The sequence below is a fragment of the Alosa alosa genome, chromosome 24, assembly GCF_017589495.1.
Source record: "Alosa alosa isolate M-15738 ecotype Scorff River chromosome 24, AALO_Geno_1.1, whole genome shotgun sequence".
NCBI classification, from domain to species: domain Eukaryota; kingdom Metazoa; phylum Chordata; class Actinopteri; order Clupeiformes; family Clupeidae; genus Alosa; species Alosa alosa.
The window spans coordinates 17,813,079-17,837,586 of NC_063212.1; the positions used below are offsets into that span (position 1 = coordinate 17,813,079).

The window sequence follows — 24,508 nt, forward strand, 5'->3', positions numbered from 1 at the left end:
TTCACAGCTTGGCAAGGGCCCTGTGTGTGTGGATTGGAAAGCCATCCCTAACCTGTTTATAGACGGACAGCGCGCCTGGTAGTTGGCACAGGAGTCGCGAGTGAGGCAGAGTACCCGTTTTTCTACACGTTTTACAACCAGAGCAACGGGCACGCACGCACACCACTTAACGGGCACAAAACCATGCCATGTTGTGTGCACCTGCCGCCATCAGCAGGACCTCCCAGACGAAAAAAAAAAAAAATTAAATAAAAACCCAACCTTGTCCACCCCAAAAAAAACCTCTCTGCATCCGTGCCAACAACGATTTGCTAGGCACACCGAGACCCGGTGTCCGGCAGCGGTCTGTCCCATAAATAGGGCCTGCATCCCTCCCAGCAAACCCCCACCCCTCTTCACACACAAACACACACACCACCACTACCCTTGTGGACTGGATGATCAAGGTAGTGCGTAAAAGTTGGGGAGGGGGCTGCGGAGAAGCCGAGTCACGGACGACCGTCACGCGCCTGCTGGACGAGCTGCCCCTCGTAGTGGGCAGCTCCGGCGGGCAGATGGAGCTCCTGGCCGAGGATGAGGCAGGACGGTGCCAGAAGCCTGGTGATTATGCCGCACGCGCCGTCACAACCCGTTAGGGTCACTCGCACAACGCACAGATGGACAGGGGGCGGGGCAGCCCGACAACATGTAGGAAGTGCTTTTATTTTTTCATCTGCGTATACTGGCTTCCAGAATTTAAACTGAAATGAAGACTCTGCTTAGAGAAATGTGGAAAACCGAAAAATATCACATACGAAATATATACCGTAGTATGACTTACCACCAATAACATTTTAAGAGCAAATTTGACATGGCTGTGGCTACTGGATAACTCGTTGGTAAAACTAAGCTGATAAAATTTTGACCCAGAGTTTGGGTCAACAGTCACTCCCACCCCTCCATGCTACTAAACTAAATACTTTAGTCACTGACTGACTGATGCTTTACTAAGTGTTCTTGTTACAGATTATTTGTCTGTTACAGCTTATTTGTTTATTTTAAATAATTCATTAATGAATACTATGTGTAATTGAGTAGGTTATAAACATATGTTTATAAATATATAGGCGTAACCTAAACTAACCTAAACCTAATACTACTGTAGCCCCAAAGCACACAGCATAATAGTGATGTAGAAGGTAAGTCATTTTTAATGAAGTATTAAATCTACAGCTTAGTCCATGAGGGTTCAAATGGGACCAGTAAAGGCATACTGCACAATATTTCACATTGTTTTAATACCCTGTTTTTTATTATAAAATACAGCAAAAGTGTGAAAAACAGTATCACAATAACATTCTCCCTCACAATAACATATCCATTCCTCAGATCTCACTATAGACCATGGACTATTGAATCATGAAAGAGGGGGAAAACATGTATACGACAATATCAATGAAAATAAGATAAATAAACTAATAAAAATGATTTGCCATCTTGACAACAAAGCATGTGATGTGTCTTATCTCATACGGCTTGCAAGCAGATCCCTGACCACCCATTCCATTTATTTTCCACATTAGCATTATTGATATGTTAGCATTATTTAGTAGAAAGACACAGTGACATTGACACTGTACATTTCTTTTCCACATCAGTATTGTTGACATTTTAGCATTATTCATTATGAAGACACAGTGACAATGACACTGTACATTTGACCCAAGCGCCATACAACAGATCCAAGCACCACAATTTCAGATGAATCATTATTGCAAAGTTAAGCTAAACCAGTGGTTGATAATTATGATGATAATGCTGATGATTGAGAACCTGAGAACATGAGAACCGGTGAGAAACAAAAAAAGAGGACAGAAACGGTCATTTCCGCCGGTTTTCCATCCGATCATGGTCGGCTCAAGGCCTTACTTGAGATGTGTGTCCCATGGCTGGGATGTGCTGGCACCCTCAGGCTTAAAGGGGTCTGCCTGTGATGCCGGCAGGTTGACTCTAGAGGGGGCTGTTGGATTCCTGTGGCGTTGCTTTTTGGATGTAATGTTGACATGCATACGATTGTTGTCACCTATCTGCACAAACTGGAGGTTTGTCAAATTATGACTGACTAAAAGAGATACATGAAAAGAAAATAAGAGAAAGGTTTAGACATTTTGCAAACACTTTTGTCTATTATATAAACTCAAAATATAACTACCACTTAAAAACAATATATAAGATTCTTAAGGTTATCATTATTTTTGGCTGTTTCATGACTGGTTGATACATGTTTAAGTAAAGTTCAAGTGACAAATATATGTACCGGTATTAGCTTTATATTTACCATATCCTGACTTGGGAACAGGAGAAGAATGCTGGCGCTGAACAGAAGGCTAAATTAGGAAAGCAAAACCAAATATTACTTTTACCTTTATGGTATTTAGCAATTATCTAACTAACTAAGTAACTAAGTAACTAACATTAGAATAGCAACTGACAACAGTACATTTACAGTAAAAATGAATTATTTAAAAATATTGGAACCCATTGGAAGCTCTCTCATATACAGGGCCCTTCACACTCACTTGATAGTGTGGAAAAAAGGATGTGGGAGTCACGTGTTGTTTGTGATTGGATGAGGATGAGGAGGTTTTATGACGCTGAGAAGCTGCTGTGATTGGCTGATGTGAATGCTTCTTGACAGAATCTAAGGATGCAACATGTTACTCGCTAGTAGTCATGTTCATTGACATAAATATTATTTTCATGTTCCAAGAATAAATCCCACCATGCTACAAACACAGTACACACAGACTAACACCACAAACATACAGGATACAGTGGTGTGATTTACTGTGGGAGCCCTAATTTAAATGATGGGCAAAGTCACTCGATGAGCAGTGTTTTGAGCATGAAGTACAGCAATTGCATGGCATGTGGGAGCATCAAGCTGAACCACTGATGTGATCTTGCTCATAATATTAAATTAGCAAATAGATTTAGCCTCATTCTCACCTTAACTTTAGTTAGACTTTAGACTTTTAAATCATGCCTATGGCTAATTACATGACAAGTAAATGAGTACAGTAGATTAACGTTTTAGTTTTTATTATCTGATATTTAGTGTTACTTTAATGTCAAATAATAATAATATATTATATTATTTGTTATTGTGACGTTTTTGCAAGAATGTAACCATTGCTTTACCTTCTGGCTTGTGTTTGAGCTGGGAAGTTTTGCAACTGCCAGTATCCTAAAAAGAACGGAATAAGATGTTTTCTGTTAGTGTTCTGAAGAAAGGCGAAACTCTAAGTGGAAAAACAACCAAAATTATGCAAATATCCAATTAAAGTCCAATTTCCAATCCAATTTCAGTGTACTATCCTGTGTGTTTTATTAGCATTACTATCAGCTGTGATGTAAACCTTTTAGCACAGACATTATGTATGTATGCAGTATGTATGAATTAATATGTGTAATATTACCAAATATAAATACAAATATATAAAATATTGCAAATATACCTTTTGAGGTTCCGCCTCACTGCACACTTGTATACAAGCTATGAGGGGAGCGAAATATAAGCATTAGAATAAAAACACTAACAAGAAATAACGTAGGAATATTCAATACGTTCTAAATATCATCATGTCATTTCTCCACACAAAAAAATAACTATTACTAGAGATCTATTTAGTTAAGGAACTATTGTAATTTTTAAAGTTAGTAGTAGTAGTAATATTTATTAGTACTAGAGAGTGAAAGTGTGTGTCTCCATGCCATAAGCCTAGATGCAATTAAACATGGGCAAGGGTAGGACAAGGGCTGAATGTGAGGTGGTACTGTACCATGAACAGGAGTAGGGGGCGGAGGAGCCAGCACTGTCTCAATATGGGAATTTCTCATAGATGCCTCAGAGTCAGAGTCCTATGGAGAGGAACGCTTAAATCACAATATATACTACACTATGGACACATACGAATGACAGACAGAAAACACAGTGTGTGTGTGTGTGTGTGTGCGTGTGACCATCAATTCTATTTTTGCCTCTCATTGTAAAGATAAAGTGGCATAGGAAGTCAACATTTTCATATGATTTTAAAAACTTGAATCTAATCATTCATAAAATATGTATTTAATTACAGGTATACATAGATTGTTAAATGTATCTATAATGTCTTGGGTGACATTTTTTTCTATACCAGGTGGAACAAAGGCATACCAGTTTCGTTTGTACGTTGTACACCGCCTCGTTTATCCCCCGTTTGTGCAGGTCAAGCACATGATTTGTCACAGGGTGGCACTCTGAAGAAGACCAAACCACAGATGATAATGAGTGTCCTTATTACCATGTACTTACAGTTGTCATAACCCACATATCATTACTCACTATCATTAAAATGTACTACGAAAATTAAAAAGTTTGCATGATAGCCAGCCTGTGCTGAGTACCTCAGAAACTCTATCAAATACATTACAAGTCAATAGAAGAGTGAATGTCATTCTGAAGGTCATGGTGCATTCAAGGTACATTTTAAATCACAACATGTGGTATTATAGCTTATATAGATAGCTGTCAAGTCACTGTGTAGCTTATATAATGAACAAAACAATGCTGTCAGACACCATCTAGAACAGTGGTTCTTAAACTGGGGTCAAAAATATTGGAGGGGTCGCATGATTTTTAGTCAAAGGCTGCCATTGACATAATGCCTTTGGTGTTGACATAGCCTACCTATGAGAGAAGACATTTTCCACTGCTTCCAATGCCCATCTCACAACATTTCGAAAACAAATTCCGCCGGTTAGAGAGAAGGAGGTCGTGAGACTTGGCCCATGTTTTTTGCGGGGGTCGCCAGACAAAAAGTTTATCTAGACGACTGTTCTGAAGAACATAGTATGCATTTGGGTAGGAATTACAGTTTGGTCTATAGGGACTGCGGACCATGTACAGCTGTGTGCAGAGGCCAGTCTTTAATGGAGAATTCCGGCAATTTTTCACACAGATCTCTGTTCCTCGAGGTCACCGAGTACTGTCCGTACAAAATAAAAACGTAAACAATCGGTTCTACCTAGCTTGACTTGCTGCAGCGAACAACAACAACAAAAACCTCAACAACGCGAGACTTCTTTTGTTCTACTCACCCTCAAAGGTTGGTCTCTGAGTCGGGTCTTTCTGCCAGCATTTTTTCATCAGCTCAGTGATCTCAGTCAGGCCCTCCACGTTGCCCACGTCCAGGGACTCCAAATCGGGACGGTCTCCGAGTGGGATCCGAAACCGCACCAGACTAGAGAGAGCATCTAAAAGGGAGAGGTTGGGGTTAAGGGGGTGGGAGCAGGGGTTAAAGGTGGAGAAATGGAATGGAACTGGAACTGAATAGAATTAATAGGAACAAAAGGAATGGAACTAAGGTAATGGAACCAAGTTAGGGAGAACGGAATGAAAACCAAAAAAAGGATAGATCTGTAGAAATGAGAAACAGGGAGGAACAGAGAAAGACAGTCTTATTGGTTATATAGTGATAACAAACTGTCTGTTTTGCATAGCAAATCACTAAACTGGTGGCAATGTGGAAATCTGTAGGCACCATTGTCAGTTGATGGCTATAGTGTCAGTAACATGGGTGTGTACTAGGCCTACTCCCATTTGATGTTCACACGTTTGAATTTAGAAAGTGCCTAAAATACTGCAAGTGGAAAGCATGTTTGGCCAGGTCACTGGACCTCAATCACCTTCCATGGCATTATGCAGGAATCTGTATGCAAGCAGGCATCGTTCAACAGTGCAAAATCTCCCTATGAGTGATGATTGGGGAGAAGACAGATCAAGGATCAAACATATCTTTACTGTGCTTAAAGGCCATTTGTAGTACAGACAGACAGCAGTATCCACACATCCGCTGAACACAGAGGATGTGTATGCCATAAGGTTTTTTGAGGTAAGGTGGGTGAAAGAGAAAGAGAGAGAGAGAGAGAGAGAGAGAGAAAGATGATCTTCGAAGATGACGACAAGGTGACTCACTTGCGTAAGGTTCCTTCCCAGTGAAGATGGACCACAGGAGAACCCCGTAGCTGAAGAGGGGAATTACAGAGCACAGATTAAACTACAGACCTCGGTGAACCACACTTTATTTGGACATATGATTTACAGGCAGACTGTGGGAAAAGGGCTAATTAGCTAGGCTGTTCAAAGCACCAGTTAGTTACTCTATGTGTTTCTGGGTGTGGATTTTCCACATGAGTTCTAACATAAGCGTCACAATTATATTGAGGCAAACTGGAAATGTTTGCTGCCCAGAGGGGATGCATTTAGTTGCTGAGGAGCGAATTCTTTTCCTAGCTCCTTCTAGAATTCATCATCAATCTATAGTTTCAGGGTTCTTTGTACAGTCTATGGGAAAAATCCCTGAGGGTAATTGTCACCTCATAGTACGGAACTCTCGGTTCACGGACATTCTAATCACATATTTGTGACCGTACTCCTCTACAGGTTAAAACAGCAAATAGTTATGGGCGATCACATGGTGTAGCCTACATGTACAGTACCTGTAGACGTCCGAGGCACTGGTAGGCTTATAGGACAGGTTGAAGGCCTCAGGAGGCATGTAGCTGATTGTCCCTCCCGTCTCATCATCTGCTTCTCTGCTTCTCCTGGACACACTGCGGGCCAGTTTGGCCAAGCCGAAATCGGTGAGCTACAAAAAGAACAGTGGCGTCCAGTTGAGTATTTTAATACACGTTAGGAAAGGTGGCAGACAAGCAGACACATTTTAGCATGTTGTGTCTGACAAAGTTCCAAAACATTGATAGGTATTTCTGAACGGTGTGTGTGGTCTAAGGATCAATTTTATTGTTACAATGGCAAGGCATCATACTTTAGTGTCACGGCAACAATAAAGTTGATTCTAACAGACAGGCTACACCAGGCAACCAGCAGCCATTTTTTACATGAAATAGTAGGGCAAGCACAGGTTTTACTAGATACCTTTAGATGTATCAGAATAAACACCTTGTTTTTAAACCTTTTTTTTTTTTTTTTAAATGTAGTTTTTCATTAGTAATTAGTAACATCTGGGCCTGCCATATTCACTCCGCGAACAGAGCGCTTCAATTGCGCTCCCGGTGTAGCCTCGCTGTTAGACCATGGCAACTAAAGTTGATCCTTAGACCAGGCACCTGTCGAGAGTCAGTCCAGGTGTACAGATCCCTTATAAGACAGACAAAATATTTCCGGAAATGTCAATAATATTACACAATTACACAAGTAGAACAGTTCAGCATCAAAAATGAAAAAAAAAAAAAAGAATATTAATCTTGCCCACCTTGCCCATTTTGAGAACAGTACTACATAAACCAATCAAGTCAGTGATTACTCAACATAGAATTGTATATGTGAATATATGTGACAGGCATTCAGCCCAGAGTACAAACAGTGGCATACACATCCAGGGATCAAGAAGCTTCTCTAATTGAAATGTTTTGCAATGCAGTGATCTTTGGAAGTCCAAGCAGTGCAGTACAATTGAAAACCACTAGAGTTTCACAATAAAACAGAATATCCCCTATAGCCTACTCAATATTGTGTCATTCTATTGTGTCAACAACTCACTGTTGTAGGAACTGGCTGCTAAATGGATAATTATCTGCAATAGGGAAGAAGCCATGACAACAGTGACGTTCCTGACATAAAGCTAGTTGATGATTAAACAATAAAATGTAAAGAGGAAATAACCGTCAAGGCTGACACAGAGCCCAGTCCCAACCACGAGGACCACATGAGCTATTACATTATCCACTCTTCCTTTTTCCGGAAACAGGATGTTATGGTCCGCAATTGCAACTCATTGCACTTTCTGATAAATCAATTGCTTAGATAAATAAAGAACCTTGTAGTTCTCTGCATGTCAGTTTCGTTGGTGTGCTCTGCTCAAATAAAACTCCAGCTCCAGACAATGAACCTGTTGCTTCATGTTGGAGAACTCTTTTTGCCAAGATTGTGGGCTCTACCTAAATGAGGGATTGACTCGTGACAGACATAGCACTTTCTTAGATGGCACTTTCCACAGTTTTCGCACAAGAAATTTCCCATCCAGGGTCTGGCTAAACCTACTTAGCCAAAGCAGACAACATGTTTGTAAGCCCTGGGATCGCACACACGATCGTTACTGAGGATAGAGCACCAAAACCACATATGTGTATATCCAACCAGCTGATGGCTAGCCCAGTACCCAGACTCCTTTTAATTCTTCATTTGTATGAAGTTCATCCGTACAGGTCTGTATTGGCTGCAATCCTACACATTCTTGCAGTATGCTGGCCACTGCAATGCCAGTCCTTTAAATCTACATCTCAAAGTTAAGTTAGGGACCACTTGTCATACTGTAGTATTGTAATTTAGGTCATGTGTTTGTGCAGTCAACAGAGTGGCATTGTTCGACCATCTTGTTTGTAGTATCTGGAAGCCGTTGTGGTTTGGGTATTTGGGAAATGGAACAATATTGCGTAATACACCAAACACAGTTGCGTCTCCGTACAAATCCCAAAATACCACCAAACAGCACTTCCTTGATTTTAAAATCACTACAGCCTGGATATTTTGGCTCTCTTTAGGTCTTTCAACGGCCAAATTGACTTTACCAAGCCACTAAATCTCAACAATAAAGGCAGTGCACCACACCCCACCACAGTTAAAATGAGCTAAGGCCTATGCTGATTCCATTTCACCCTACAATTCACTCATTTAATAGATATTCACTATTAGTCTTACATTGTCCATGTTTAATACTACACAGTTGAAACCACAAATAGTTTTTTTTAGGCCCAACTACTGGTCAGATGGCCGGTGGAGGGTGATGGTTCTATACCACTCTCATCACGACACATACTCATTTCCCAAAACTACAGTATATCCAGTAAACACGCTATACTGTATATAATCAGGGAAAGCCAACCACAAGACAGACTATCACAATTTATTGTCATTCTCATAGAGCTGTTTAGCAGACATCCCTAACAAATGTGAGATGAGCAGCCAGTGCTAGCTGTTTAAATATTGTGATCGTGGCAATGAGTACAGAACCACAAAACTGCCTCAAAACTGAAACCACCTGATATGAATGCTGCTACTGAATGTGACTGACAAAGAACTACTCTACAACCCCTACACCTTTCCAACACAATGAATTCTGACACCAGACACAATTGATAAGGAAATATACACCTAGTGGGAAATGCATGCATGCAGACACACAGACACACACACACACACACACACACACACACACGTACAAGTATAGTACTACATAATATATACTACATACTACATACTACATATATACTACATAATATAATATTACAATACTAGTTTACATATGATACTACACTCCACTGAATGTGAACAGTGTGCATGTGTGCGTTCATTTCTGACCCTGGCGTTGAGGTAGCTGTCCAGCAGCACGTTGCTGGGCTTCAGGTCCAGGTGCAGCAGCGGCGGACTCATGCAGTGCAGGAAGTTCATGCCCAGGGCCACCTGGTGGGCCAGCCGGAAAGCCAAAGGCCAGGGCGGGGGGCCGCCAAGGGCCTCATGAAGTCCGGCCAGAGAGCCCCGCTCCATGAACTCCATGACCAAGCCCAGCTGGGAGGACAGGGAGGGGCCTCCTACAGGGGGGCAGCCCTGGTACACCCCAAGGATCCGCAGCACGAAGGGATTGCTGCCCTGACGCATCATCTCGGCTTCCTTCCGGAGGGCAGCTCCAGACCTGGAGTGGAGCAGGAGGAGGGGGATTGGATTTATCTTTACAGGTGTGTATGAATGGCTATAGGAATGCATCAAGTGTGTGCATTGTTCATAGAAGATTAAGTTCTCTCTCTCTCTCTCTCTCTCTCCCTCTCTCTCTCTCTGTGTGTGTTTCAGCATAAAACTAAGCAAAACTGGGCCTATATAACATTTAGAAGTTAAAGTGCTAAAGTGAGTTTTCTGTGGTTCAAAGAAACGAAATGATTTGACACAGAACGAAAACTGAGAAAAGATGCAACATGACAGATGTAACATGGTCTTTACTCCGCTGACATGTTCGTGGCACTCCAACACTAACCTACTGTACTTACCCATCACTGTGGTGGAGCACCTTCACGGCCACGTCCATCCCCCAGCGAACATGTTTGGCCCGATGGATCTGTCCAAAGCCTCCGCTGCCAATCACCTCCCACGACACGAGACTATCGTCTCTAATCAGAACAGGCTCTTGGCAAGTCGACAATTCCATTTTGTTTTACTGTTGATAAAAATAAGTTAATATTTTTGGTGTTTTGGTGTAACATTTTTAGTTGTTGATCGCAAACGGTGTGGATATCCCACCATTGAAAAGGTGTCAGTGACCCGAAAAGAAGGAAGCTTTGGCAGTATGAAGGCAGATGCCAACAAAACTGACAAGGACACCAGCAATAATTTGACCTACCTTACTTATTTGCATGTTCTGCAGGTAAACGTTGTTCTTTTTTAGCCATCTGTCATGCTTTCATAGGAGAATAAAATGTAGTCGTCTGAAGGGTCACGAGGCTCAACGCTGACTGTATCAGAAAACATCGCTTTCACTTCCGCTCGTTGGCGCCTTGTAGCCCAACGACGCTCTGTCCCGGGGGTGGGGGGCAGTTACCTATGAAGAGGAGGTAACCTCTTGAGTTCCAAGTCCACCAGTAGGCTACTGTTTTTCCTCACCAAATCAACCTCATTTTTGACAAAGTCTAGTTAGTAGTAGTAGCTGGTGTGTGTGTGTGTGTGTGTGGGGGGGCAAATGACCTAAACATTGTTGAATGGCCGCTCAACAGGTTTTTCTACGCAAAACAACACGTTATGACACAGTTCGTATGATCTAGAAGCCTATTTTTTGTTTTACTTTACAATCTGTTTTAAAGCGTTTACTTTAATTGTCCATGTTGATGTTGGTGCTTTTGGTGCAATGGAAATGTCAGTCACACAAATACTGACGTCATTGGAATTCCCCCCTGTCAAATAGGAAGTTTTTAATCCTGTGATGTGCTAAACCAACGACAGCGAGCAGAAGGAGGGTCAAGATTACCACAAATCTCCAACAATTTCACACTTGGAAAAACAATAACACACTATAGGCGAATCTATTATTTCCTGGACATTTCATTTCTGTTCTAGTATAGCCAGTGTAGGATTCACGTGTTTATCTAATCTGTGATAGAGGTAAGGAGTGTGTTCAGCACTATAAACTATATCGGAACTTCTCGTTATGCTATTCTGATGTAGCCTACTGTGGGTTATTTTCTGTCACTCATGTCACGTAGGCTTTCTTTACAGTGTTCCAATGTGAATGTTACGATAAATCGATTATGGCGTTCTAAAAGAGAGATCATGATACATTGTTGCGTCAACGTAACATGTTATTCTTGTTGAGTTCGAATGTTCTAATTTGTCTGTGCGTTAATAGTAGAGTCATTACGATCACAGCAGGGAAAGTTTCAGTTTTATCAACAAATACCCACGTTATAGCATAACAAGGATGACGTCCACAAAATTATAGTGTCCTCTACTATACTAGTTGGTATCTTAAGGTGAGTTGAGTCGTGGTGTACAATTGAAACGCTAACAACTACAAGAACAGTGGTGGTGTCGAACTTTATACCGAGTTACTGAATCAGAATCGCGGAAGACCAAGTGACACCGATTTGGAAACGAAACGTAACGCTGAAATCAGCGAACCGAACGAACAGACAGGAGTTATGAAGGCCTAGCTCAGACAGGCCTCACAACAACACGTTGTAAGTAATTAATAACGCGTTAAATACAGAAAAGGCATCGGTAGGCCCAATGTTATGTAGCCACACGTATGTGTTGTTTTCAGCCAGCTATGTCCATTAATTCAGCATTTCTCGCAGTCGCCTTGTGAATTTGAACATTTATTAAGTCACGCGTGGATAATAAATGCAGACGGGCGCGTTCTCTCCATTTCTTCCTCTTAGTAGCGGGTCCTCGGCTCGTCGTGTGCCAGCCATGGCTTTCGCATCTGAAGAGAGTAGCGAAGGCATGCAGTTGAGTGAGAACGAGCCAATGGTGGAGGATGAGTTTACATGTTCCGCGGCGTTGAGGGGGGCCGTACTGGCTCTCCAGCCCACGGCGAAGCGCGTTTTCGGGGTGGAGTTGGACATAGCCCTGGATGAAGAGGCGGAGGTCCATCAGACCGGACTCATGTGGCTACTGCTGAAGGGGAAGTCTGGAGACGTACTTGCGGCTAAGGTGAGATCTGCTTCTCGCATTGCAGAGTTATAAGCTGAATGCTAGGCCATGTATTGGGACACACATTCAAATTGCTTGCCATGTCAGGTAGTCTGGGTGAACCCAGGCGAATCTGTTACCAAATTGGTTCGTTTGGGTTCACCTAGGCTTTGTCTAGGTAAAATCTGATTGTTCAAAGAAGGGAAAATATTTGGTGAGCATAAAATTTGAAACTAATTTGAAAAATGTGCGATATTTTGTCATCACCTTTTACACTGTAACACCTTGACAGGTCATTACTGATACTATGCAAGACCCATCATCATCTTGAATTTCCCCTTGGGGATCAATAAAGTATCTATAATAATAAAGAATAAAGTAAAGTATTTGGGGCGCTTCAGACTTGTAACCGGAGGTTTGCCGGTTCGAACCCCGACCAGTAGGCATGGCTGAAGTGCCCTTGAGCAAGGCACCTAACCCCTCACTGCTCCCCGAGCGCCGCTGTTGTTGCAGGCAGCTCACTGCACCGGGATTAGTGTGTGCTTCACCTCACTGTGTGCTGAGTGTGTTTCACTAATTCACGGATTGGGATAAATGCAGAGACCAAATTTCCCTCACGGGATCAAAAGAGTATATACTTATACTCTATCTATCTATCTATCTATCTATTTATATATCTATATATCAATCAATCAATCAGTGTTTGTGCTGAACTCCATGCTACCTGCCTGACTATCTCATCTGTCGGCATGTCCACCATCTCTTTGTGTTGTCCCCTCCCTGTATCCACGGTCTTAACGGTCTTGTCCAACTTCCATGTCCACGCAGCTCTTTGTGAAGGGTGCAGTGAACCAGGAGGAGCAGCAGGAGGTTCCCTACCCAGAGGTCCTGCACTCCGTGTTCTGTGGTGCCCGTGGGCTGTTCATGGACTGCCTGATCAGAAACACCTCAGCCCACATCGTGGTAAGGAGGGGTTGAATGAGCATGGGAGTGGCTGTTGGGCAGGGGCGCTGCTAGATCATTCGGGCCCTGTGACAGACAATAATTCTGGGACCCCCGATAATACTGTATATAGTATTATTTGGGGGGGGGGGGGGTTCTTTGGGGACCCCCTGTCAGTGCTGGGCCCTTAGAATCTTCCTAACTTTCACCCCCCTAGTGGTGCCCTTGTTGCTGGGGCAAGGACCAGAGAGCAATACTATGAAGCAAGGCTACAGAGTTACTCAGGTAACTTCAGGAGTAACCACTGATCTCCAAACAATGTGTAACTTTAAAGACATTAGCTGCTTAGTGCAGTGTTGTTTTGGACACCAGCGGTTTCTCCCAAAGTTACCCGGGTTAGCCAGTCACCTCACTTCGTAATACAGACCCCAGGCTATCAGCTGATAGATGTTGACGTTTACAGACAGGTCTGTTTCACGGCCTGATGCCAGTCACAGAGGGATTGTGGCACTGTAATAGCACAACATAACATTTTTATCAGGAATGGTGTGATGGTAGAGCATGAGATAAGCATGATAACAAGTCCAGTTAACTATTCTTTTCTGGCAGAAAATCATCAATCCAGTGTCATATACTGTATAAAAGATGTTTTGTTATTTTCTATGTCAATAGTAGCTATTTAACATAACAAGTTAGCTTAGGCAGTTAGTTACTGTGAATTGAACGTTTTTACACACTACATGTTTTTCTGTGTTTAATTTCTATTCCTTGTGATCCTCCTGCTTTAGGTGGGCTCCCCAGGGTGCGTCCTCATCTCAGGCCTGGCAGAGCCCGTGGTCCGGGCCTACTCTCTCATCGTGGACCTGGTGGAGAGGTATGAGAGCAGCCAGGGTCGGCGCATGGACGCTGGGGCTCGAGGAGCAGTCGAGTCCCTGGATTCCCGTCGGGCCTTCAAGACGCTGGTGGAGAGGTGGGATGACCGGCACACGCTGGACCTGCTGGTGCTGCCTGTGTCCGTGAAGGAGGTCCTCCTCGAACTGGTGAGGGACAGCCCTTGGAACACGGCCTCCGCCACTCTTGAGACCGCAGTGGCACGGACAGACACGGACGAGCACGAGGCGGGCCGAGGCGCCACAGCCATGGTGGACAGGGCTTCTCACAGCATCCCAGATGAACAGCCGGACTCGAGTCGGCACAGTTCAGGAAGCAGTGTCCTTCCCACCAGGTCAGACTCGACAGGGGATGTTGAAGGGCAGCATTCCTACCAGCGCCAGGGCACGGTTGTGCCATCAGTCACTCCAGGAAGGGAGCTTTCGGATCCCTTCTTCCGGAGTTTTGCAGTCGTGGACGGGGCCCCCCGGGGTCAGGTTGAGGGTGCGGACGAGAGGGGAGGAGGACCTCGGGGGCAGCAGGGGTGGAGAGGGGGTGCTCCACAGGAAGTCGTGGATGAGGCGTTCAGAACGGACATGGAGGCTGTGGCCGTCGGCAGCCAGGACGACCTCGGCCTCCGGCTGAAATTCTTCACCGCCATGGGCTTCAAGGAGGACGTCGTGAAGAGGGTGCTTGCTCGGACTGGACCCGTAGACCCCTGTGACATCCTGGAGCAGGTCCAGCAAGAGCAGGACCGGGATGACGGAGGAGGAGGAGAGGAGGAGGAGAAAGAGAAAGATGGCATCAGCAGAAGGTCCGGCGACGGAGCCGAAGGGGAAGCTGCCTTCAGCAGCAGCAGCAGGACAGTGGAGAGAGGAGCGGCGAATCACAGCAGCCAGGGGAGCTTCGGCGACAGGAGCCTGGGGGAAGGGCTTCGGAGCGGGGGAGGGGGGGAGGAGGAGGAGGAGGACGACGACTTTGTCCTGGGCGTGGTGAAGCGGGCAGCAGCCAGCTGCGGGTACACGGAGGAGCGGGTGCTCGAGGTGTGCAGCAACCTGCCCGAGCTCAGCTTCCACCAGCTGCTCCTGGAGCTGCAGAGGCAGGGCGAGCGGGACGGCAAGCCGGTGAGGACAAACCCCGCGGAAGCCACCGCTGCCACTCACAGAGCACAGCAACGAGCTAAGGAGTCTCCCACCGACTTGGCCAGAAAGGAGGTGGGAGAGATGAGGAGGAGGAAGGAGGAGGAAGAGAGGGGTGCTGGGAGAGCGATGAAGAATAAAGCATCGCTTGATAAGAGAGACAAGGAGAAGGGTGGGGACAATCAGGGGGAACTGTTAGGGAGAGAACCTAGCGCCAAAGCCGTATCCACGCTGGGTGAGAACGTTCTGGTGGAGCACAGAGCTATCGAGAGGTTCTTGATTGATCAAGCTTATCAGGACTCGCCCCAGGAGGCCCCTGTGAAAAGAGAGAGCCCTGCTTTGACGGATAGACATGACATTGCACACACAAGGCCTCCCGTGACTGGAGCTGCAAGCAGTAGCACCAGAACAAACAACTGGAACACCTTCAACCCCCAGAACCACCAGAACCATCATCGAGGCCCGGTTCATACGGACTCGATGGGGAGAGGAGGTTCTTCGTCCATCAGAGGACCACCGCGACCCAGCTACCCTCATGACATGCTCGTTGAACCTCAAAAGAACCCACACTCGGCCACCCTACCGGCTCATTTTGGCAGACCACCCCAGAGACAGGGGCTCCCACCCATGGGCGCAAGGGCCGTGGTCACAGGACAGCAGCGCTTCCTGGAGGGCTTGCAGATGCCCTTTGAACTTAAACTGGCTGGTGGAAACGGAGATCCTGGTTTGCGACAAGTGATTATTGATGGGAGCAATGTTGCTATGAGGTAAGCACTAAACATCTGGGCTGTTGTCAGGACTAAATCTCTTTTTCTCTCTTTTCAAAATTTCATAAAGATGTGAAAATGAAATATAGACCAAATCTCTATTTACATAAATTAAAGGTGCTATAAACGATGTAATGTGGTTTCTAAGCTAAAACATTTTTTGTCACATACAGCTAACTTCACCTTACCATCCGCTAGCTGCCTGTGCCCTGAATACACTGTAAAAAAAACACGGTCTCTGTGGACAGCCTGGGTTCCAAAAACGGCCATAAAACAACAAAACAACCACAGAGTTTCAATTGCACGGGAGGGAGGGGGAGGGAGTAACATGCTAGCTCACTGTTTTGTTTGAACGTCAACAGAAGTGACGTTACCCTGCATCTCGTATAGCACCTTTAAACACTGTACACGAAAAATGGCCTGACTCACATCCCATGCAAGAAAGCAGTAGATATACAGTATGTAATAGCCTTCTAATTACATGTGCTTGACTTCAACACAACAACAGAGGAAAAATTATGATGCATCTCATAAATCATGAGCAGAAAAGATGGGTGCGACAAGTTCAATTTTTGCGGTCACACAGTGGCTGTTGCTTAGCGGAAGTGTCAGTCACAACTGCGTTCAACCAATGCACCCCGAATTTCCAGTTTGACAACGTTGTATCATTGCCTAGAAATCTAGACGCACCCAATCTAGAAATCTAGACGCACAATCTAGGGCAATCACATCGTATATAGAGTCGGTAGGCGGGCTTAACATAATGATTGATGGCAGAGTTGTTGCTGTTGGCGAACAGCGTAACATAAGTTTGCAAAAGTTTGAACTAGCCAACTAGCTCTGCTGGTGGGAAAACGCATGGGACTCAGAGTTGTAGCGCTATCCTATTGCGCGCAGAGACAACCGATTATCCCACCCCTCGGACTGAGCACTGCGAACGGTGAGTCGCCAGACCCTACATGTTGATGTGGGTCTGGCTCGTCAGGCTATTTGTATCACCCAATAACAAGTGTTTTGAGCTGACTGTTGTGTATCCCCAGAGCCATACAGGCTCTGTGTATCCCTTCTGTTACATCACAATAATGGGATCATGTGTGCCCATGGAAATTCACACAGATACACACTCAGTACAACACAGGGAGTGTAGGCCAGTTGTATCAAACATGTGACTGTAGAATTACATACCACTGTGATGTCTCATTAGGTGTACAGTACCTAGCCCTGGAACACAATGGACTTCTTTCAATTTGAGATAACAATTCCAAACTCATTGTGATGCTACTACACTGACTTGTAATAAAAGAGTATGAAGTCTCTGACATTGCCAATGCATGCCCCCACTTAACATTTGCAACCCATGCCCCATGTAACATTGTTGATTGTGTAGGATCATTTTTAATCTGTTTTTGACTAACTGGGTACGGTGTACCGGGTATCATGTTTTTTTTTTTAATGTTGCCATGGTTGACATGTCCACAGCCATGGACTGGGCCAGTTCTTCTCCTGTCGTGGCATCGCCCTGGCCGTGCAGCACTTTTGGGACAGAGGTCACCGCCAGATCTCAGCACTGGTGCCCCAATGGAGACAGAAGAGAGACCCCAAGGTCAAAGGTATTGCTTCCTGCTGGTGGAATCATTCTTCATGTCTCTCATGAAGGATCTGTTAAACTATTGTTATTATTTTGTTTCTTTGCTAATACTTTTGCTAACAAGAATGATGTTGTGGTTTGAATGTGAATAGTGTAAAATATGGAAAGAACACAAACTATAACTTTACAGTAAAATAGCTTTCAGTAACATTTGAATACAAAATATACAGTATTATGAGGATGACAGGGTGCACTTGGCATTATGGAAAGTCAGATCTCATTTTGTCTTTTTTTCTCTCTCCTTCTGTTATTTTCAAACGCCCCCCTCCATACACACAAACACACCCCTTCTCTCTCTCTCTCTCCCTCCCTCTCCAGAACAGCCCTATCTGACTGAGCTACTGGACCTTGGACTGTTATCGTTCACGCCATCCAGGGAGGTCATGGGGAAAAGAATCAACTCTTATGACGACAGGTGTGTCTCTATGCAATAATGTTTGGTTTGAAGAACGCACCTCCTCAATTCTAAACATGGTGCACTTGAGCAGAGTTCATGACCACAAAGTCGAACTCGGTAGAAGGTTATGGAAGAACATGCATACGTCTGCGTACTGTATTTTTACTCTTTTCTATTTCTGGAACCTCCAATTCCATTCTAACTAAATTAGATTCTAACTGCATATAGTGAATATATGATGTTCGTTCCAGAGTGTATCCTTAAAACAGTCAAAGCACTGGTTAGTGTTGACTTGACATGCAGCAGCTAGCCAGCAAGACAAGCAAAGCAGATGCCCTTGATTTTTACTTCCTTTCCTGGCAGAGATGTGAGGTCTTGCTGACTTGTTTACGCTGACAGTCTGCAAACATCCGAGTCACTCAGCAGGTGTAGGCTCACAGTTGTTCTCACGTGGCCACAGCCAAGGTCATGGATTATGTGTGATACACACATCAATTCAATTCAATGCAATCGTCTGTATCTGAGCTTGGCTCAGTTTTGCTTAAAATGCACATGCTACCAGATGTGACCGGTAACCTAGGTCATCTAATGGAATGCATTATGACAACAAGCAAAGCTTTGAAAAGAAAATCGTTTCATTTACCCTTTCAACTCAGCATTCAATGATGTGGCAGTTGTGAGTGTTGTACACACGAGAATCATCTATGTCATTTCCTCACAGTTCATCACCTGCTTTAGTGTTATGTAGGATGGAGGAAAGCTCTCAGTATGAGGTGGCGTGTCTGTGGTATCATGAGTTAAATATACATGCCCATATCTATTGTGAGGACTTATAGCATGATGTGTGAAAGCTATTGGTTGTTACTTTGTGAAGACAAGTTACTGGTACAAGATTCTGTCACTGAAGGAAATGGCACGGCAGGACGAAGACATATCCTCCTCCACTTTTTGCATTTTCTTGAAAATGCACTCTAATTTCTTTTTTCTTTTTTTTTCACTTTAATAAAAGGTTCATGCTTCAGCTCGCCCAGAAGACGAATGGAGTGATCGTGACAAACGACAACATGAGAGACCTGTTTGATGAGTCCCATGCCTGGAAGGACATCATCAGAAAGAGGTAGACTATACAACAGTTAGTAGGGCCGCTTGGAAAAGTTATTTCTTCTACCTTTAAATGGAATTAGGCAGTTACATATGGTATGCAGGACAAAAGGCTGTCGGCATCAGACAACATGTTATGAACACTTGGTGAATTACAAGGTAAAAGGTTGTTGGTTAGGTTGTTTGTCTGTTTGTCTTGGTATGCAGCCTCCTCCAGTACACGTTTGTTGGGGATCACTTTATGGTTCCAGACGACCCTCTGGGTAGAGACGGGCCTCACCTCAATGATTTCCTCCGCTCACAGCAGAGGTAGTGTACAAATGCACGCATGCACTCCTGTGCACAGACGCACACACGCACCCACACACACGCGCCCACACACACACACACACACACACACACACACACATAAACACAAAGCATATACACAAACAAATGCACACACACACTCCTGCTGTCCTGTGTGGCCTAACTTTTTAAAGCATTATGTGGTTAAGACTTGAAGCTTATTTTTTAAATGGTGTTTATTTCTTCTTCTCTCTGCCTTCTTTCAACTATCTCTCTCTCCTTCCTCTCTCTCTCTCTATCTTTCTTTTTATCCTTCCCCCTCATTTTCAGGTCCTCCGTCACCAGCAGTCACACATTCCCAGGCATGGCCTCCTCGGTCCCCAACCCCCTGCTCCAGCAGCAGCGCTCTCAAACCGAGGTGCCGCACTTCCACGACCGGACACCAGGGGGTGGCAGAGTCGCACCGGAGTTCCAGCCCGACCACCCAGACCTCCAGCCCCAGGGCCCAGTAGCCGGCCAGCCACCCCACCCCTGGGAGCAGGCGCACCGGAGGGGGGGAAGAAGAGGAGGAGGAGGAGGAGGTGGAGGGTTAGGGCGTGCGGGGCCTGAGACCCAGCCGCACAGGAGCGCCAAGGAGACTTCCAGGCTGAGGGAGAGCTTGAGCCAGGTGTTCCCGGGTCAGGAGAGTGCGGTGACGCTGGCCCTGCAGAAACACCCGATACTCACAGACGTCAACCTGCTGTCCCACTACATCCTGGAACACCAGGCAGCAGGGGAGTAGAGGAAAGAGAGAAACATGGAATGTGTGTGTGAGCGAGTGAATGGGAGGGAGATTGTGTGTGTGTGTGTGTGTGTAACGATTAATATATTTTAGCAGCCAAACAGTCTCTACTACATCTGACATATACCAGCATAAGTGAAAGGAGCACTTGCCAATAACCTGTGAGACTTTGCGTGAAGCTTGAACGACTGTAACACCTATTACTAACAAGGGTTACAAACTAGGGTTTAGTGCCATTACAGTGATGCTGCAGGACCAAAGATGCGTAAATGGTGGGCTAGGCCTACTCTTGATATACTTTTTTCTTTTTTTTGCCTTATACTTTTTACTAAATCTTAATACATTTCAGAGTGTAATATTTGTAAATGTCTATTTTTGTGGATAAATTATACCTATAGTGTATTTTATTACTATTGAAGTACTATTTGTATTATTTGCACATTATAATGTGTTTTTTTGTAAATAAGTGTTTTTGGATCATCTCCACCTTGCTTTAAGAGCTTGATGTTTAGTTCTAGAGGTCAGGGGTAATTTTAAAGTCTGGTGAGCCTCATCAGTTATTATTTTTTTATTTTTCATATTATCAACTATTGTCTTACATGACACAGTTTTAATAGTAATCTGGTTTTAATAGTAATCTGGCATGGGAATATAATCTGTCACACAAACAAAAATGGGAATTATTATTAACCATATCTGAATTTGGTTGTTCTGACTTAATTTCTAGAATACCATTAATCACTGTTATTTATGGTAAATATCATGTCTTAATGATGTCACCTCATATAATAAAATTGAGTATAGTCATTCATCACTGTTGTCGTTGTGATAAATAACCATGATGTTTTTGACATTAATGTGGTGCTTTTGACATTATTTCAAAACATTTGTCATTTCCCATTCTGTTACAATTTTATCTCATTTCTAAATGTTTTATGAACATGTATGTTTTTTTTTATGAACATATCTACATAAATCACCTTGAACAGTAGTACTTGAGCCAGACCCCCTAATTTTGGTCAATCAGTACTATTCAAGGATAAAGTCTTGTGTCTAGTCTAGTAATTTTGACATGGTATACCACCCTAGAAATAGAAAATAGCACTGTATTTGGGGTAGCTTGTTTTGTTTTATCATGCTTACTACCTCTAATTTAATTTTATGCATGATATACAGGTGAATACTAGGCTTCAAATCATAACTAATAGATATCCCCCCACAAAACGTCCACAGGTGATTATTTACATGAAGTCAATATTTTACATACAAGTATACATTTCAATTTGCATACAAGTTGCATTTCAAGGATAGAAAACCTTAACCTCAAAATTCTTTGTTTTTCATTTTTAACATGTTAGAGTGAAATGTTTAAGATAGATAATCACCAAAAAAGCTAAGTTGCTGAAGATGAGAGAGAAGACAAAGGCTGAGACCCCACACACGGGCTGGCAGAGAGGAACAAGGACAGCCGGATATCAGTCATGCTGCAGAAGCTAGATGTAGATTCTGTTCAACAAACCAAGATGGAAAAAAACAACCCACTTGCCCTGACTGAAATCTGGGCACTGACTGAAATCACACCGTCTGCCATCTTGCCACACCAGTTTCTGTGTGTGTGTGAGCATTGATAAGACCAGAACAAGCTATTAGGAAGACAAATTTACATCTGACAAAAATCTAAAGAATTGTGGACAACATGGAATTCGATTAAGAGAAAGTATTGCAGACTAGATGATAATGTAGCCACAATGTTCAGTCCGTGAATATGATAAGAAACATGATACAAGGTGTAGACTTAACACTAATGCTGTCAGGTGTATTGGCTTTGTACTTTTACATACATTTAGTTATCAAAATTGAAGCTAAGCAGATGGAAAACATAGAATAGAAATGATGAAGAGCATAGCGATGTAATATCATCAACAAAGTTGACATTTGATAAAAGGACATAATATATGTCTATGTAAGTCATAACAAAAGCAGAATAAATAAGAAAAGCCTTTTTTTAAATAGATAAAAGATTAAAAATCCCTTTGCATCGCTGGTCACTTAATTACTACAGTACATGTTGCTTTCTTATTTCATTGAGTTAATTGTGCCCGCACACGTACAGTGCACATGTGTGTTTGTGTGGGAAAATACTTCCAAGTGACTAATTTTCACTGTTGATGTACTGATGTACTGAAGAATATGTACCATTTTTGTTGTGAGATCTTATTTGTTGTGCATGTTACCGAGATGGGACAGCATTTACAGTATAATGTAGGGAACATGCAAACCTACAGAATGATATTGGAGCAAATTGTTTTGACAGGACCATGTTCTGAAGTCAGCCTGACCCTGGATCATGTGTCTGTGTCTCTGTCTCTGCGTGGGTCTGACACTTGTAAGTCTCCCTGCAGACCAGCACACACAGCAGAGGTTCCGTCACCACTCGTAAACTCATGATAGCCACGGCCCCATTCAGCCATGAAGACTCAGAGTCCAGGCCAGGAAAGTCCATGCTGTAAATGACCAAACATGGGATATACAGAACAATAAGAGTGGACAGAGCAGTCCGGAGAACTTTGAAACCCGACCGCTTGTGGCTGAGCAGACCCACAGACGACCTTGGAAGTCTGAAGGTCAACACACTCGTTATGATGGCCAGTATCACTGGTACCACGCAGAAGATTAAGTTGATGATATAACCAGTGGTGAAGCCATTAATGCCACTTACAAAGATCCACACAGACAGAGACAGTGCTGTTGGGAAGACGACACCAAAGAAGTGAGAGGATGGTTTAGGGTAAGTCAGAAACAGAACTCCCTCGAAGGCCACCAGCTGGTGGAAGTGCAAACCGCAGATCCTCGCCCCAGCAAAACTGAAGCAGAGCATCCAGCAGGGTGAACGGTCATGACTCGGAATTCCCTGCAGGAAACATGTGTTCAGGAAAGGGCTCAACAGCAGCTCCAGGATATCACTAGCGATAAGTGAGTAGATGAAGGCTGAGACATGACCGCCTGCTTCCTGATGGCGTCTCAGAGAGTAGAGGGCCCAGATGACAGTGGGCAGCCCCACACACAGACCAGCAGAGAGGAACAAGGACAGCCAGATCTCGTCAGCCATGGTGCTGGAGCCGGATGTACAGTACAGGCGCCACAGGTGAGGTTTGAGGATTCTGTTTAATAAACCAGTTAGAGACTTGGATTCAAACCAGTAATTGGAGAATAAAGCATTGTAACAATTATTGCAGGTTCCAAAAATGCTCTCATACTGTAGTTCAACTTTACTAGTCACAATTGTGTGTGGCTGTATGTGTGTGTGTGTGTGTGTGTGTGTGAGTGAGAGAGAGAAAGTGATCTGATACTGATACTAAACATTTTTGCAACCTCTTCTTCTAAAAATACATGTTACAAAAATCAGGTCACCTGCCCACACGGATGAGACTGGAGACCACTGTACCATGTAGCAACCACATGCAAAGCAATTAAAAATCTCACACTATCAGCAAAGACAAGCTGCATCTGTTATACAGCACATATATTGCAAACACATATAGCATAAGTATATATACTCTTTTGATCCCGTGAGGGAAATTTGGTCTCTGCATTTATCCCAATCCGTGAATTAGTGAAACACAAACAGCACACAGTGTACACACAGGGAGGTGAAGCACACACTAATCCCGGCGCAGTGAGCTGCCTGCATCAACAGCCGCGCTTGGGGAGCAGTGAGGGGTTAGGTGCCTTGCTCAAGGGCACTTCAGCCATGCCTACTGGTCGGGGTTCGAACCGGCAACCCTCCGGTTACAGGTCCAAAGTGCTAACCAGTAGGCCACGGCTGCCCCCATATTGCACACACAATCAGTAAACATTTGCGTAAGTAAGTAACACATGTCAGTAATTTCACCGGACTGAATGTAATGTATTGTATTTTATGATGCCATAATAAAGCATTTTATTATAACAAACGTGCCAAGAAAGATGATGATATGAAATTATATGGTATTTACGTGTTTCATGGAGAGAAAAAAACGTGGGCACATTTTACAAAACTGAGGGAACACTTTAGAAATTTGTTATCTCAGATTTGTTAACTGATTTAACAGTTTAGAAACCTGTGGGCACAGTTTAGAAATCCGAGGGAACAGTTTACAAACGACTTTTATTTTTTCCACACCTGACCCTACCAGGGCTCCGTACCATACAGATATTTTTCTCATCATGAAACACGTAAATACCATATCATTTCATATCATCATCTTTCTTATTGCTGCAGTAATTTCCAAAGTTTTGAGATGAGCTGATGTTAAGTTAGTTTGCCTTACCTGTATTGCCTAGCGCAGCAGGACTGTGATAGTGTTGCTGTTCATGTCATT

The 24,508-nt window shown here is 43.7% G+C and overlaps 2 protein-coding genes across 6 annotated transcripts; one reads left to right on the forward strand and one right to left on the reverse strand.

Annotated features, from left to right (window-relative positions):
• Positions 1 to 1,259: 1,259 nt before the first annotated feature.
• On the reverse strand, positions 1,260 to 10,702 carry ripk3 (receptor-interacting serine-threonine kinase 3). Of its 2 annotated transcripts, none has more exons than XM_048236772.1 (13): positions 10,431 to 10,702; positions 10,081 to 10,247; positions 9,401 to 9,731; positions 6,520 to 6,668; positions 5,996 to 6,045; positions 5,119 to 5,274; positions 4,196 to 4,278; positions 3,822 to 3,900; positions 3,498 to 3,535; positions 3,181 to 3,226; positions 2,559 to 2,680; positions 2,318 to 2,366; positions 1,260 to 2,101 (listed from the first exon to the last, which is right to left on the reverse strand). In XM_048236772.1, the coding sequence occupies exons 2-13, from the start codon at positions 10,236 to 10,238 to the stop codon at positions 1,905 to 1,907; spliced, it is 1,458 nt and encodes a 485-aa protein (XP_048092729.1). In that variant the 5' UTR covers positions 10,239 to 10,247; positions 10,431 to 10,702; the 3' UTR covers positions 1,260 to 1,904. The 2 variants fall into 2 exon arrangements, with proteins under 2 accessions (XP_048092729.1, XP_048092728.1); XM_048236771.1 differs by having other exon boundaries at positions 2,297 to 2,366.
• Positions 10,703 to 10,784: 82 nt separating this feature from the next.
• On the forward strand, positions 10,785 to 20,958 carry khnyn (KH and NYN domain containing). Of its 4 annotated transcripts, none has more exons than XM_048236762.1 (9): positions 10,785 to 11,185; positions 11,962 to 12,235; positions 13,043 to 13,177; positions 13,945 to 15,932; positions 17,412 to 17,542; positions 17,899 to 17,995; positions 18,987 to 19,094; positions 19,286 to 19,387; positions 19,697 to 20,958. In XM_048236762.1, exons 2-9 carry the CDS (start codon positions 11,993 to 11,995, stop codon positions 20,145 to 20,147), a joined length of 3,255 nt encoding a protein of 1,084 aa, XP_048092719.1. In that variant the 5' UTR covers positions 10,785 to 11,185; positions 11,962 to 11,992; the 3' UTR covers positions 20,148 to 20,958. The 4 variants fall into 4 exon arrangements, with proteins under 4 accessions (XP_048092719.1, XP_048092720.1, XP_048092718.1 ...); XM_048236763.1 differs by having other exon boundaries at positions 11,965 to 12,235; XM_048236761.1 differs by lacking the exon at positions 10,785 to 11,185 and adding an exon at positions 11,192 to 11,760.
• Positions 20,959 to 24,508: the final 3,550 nt, after the last annotated feature.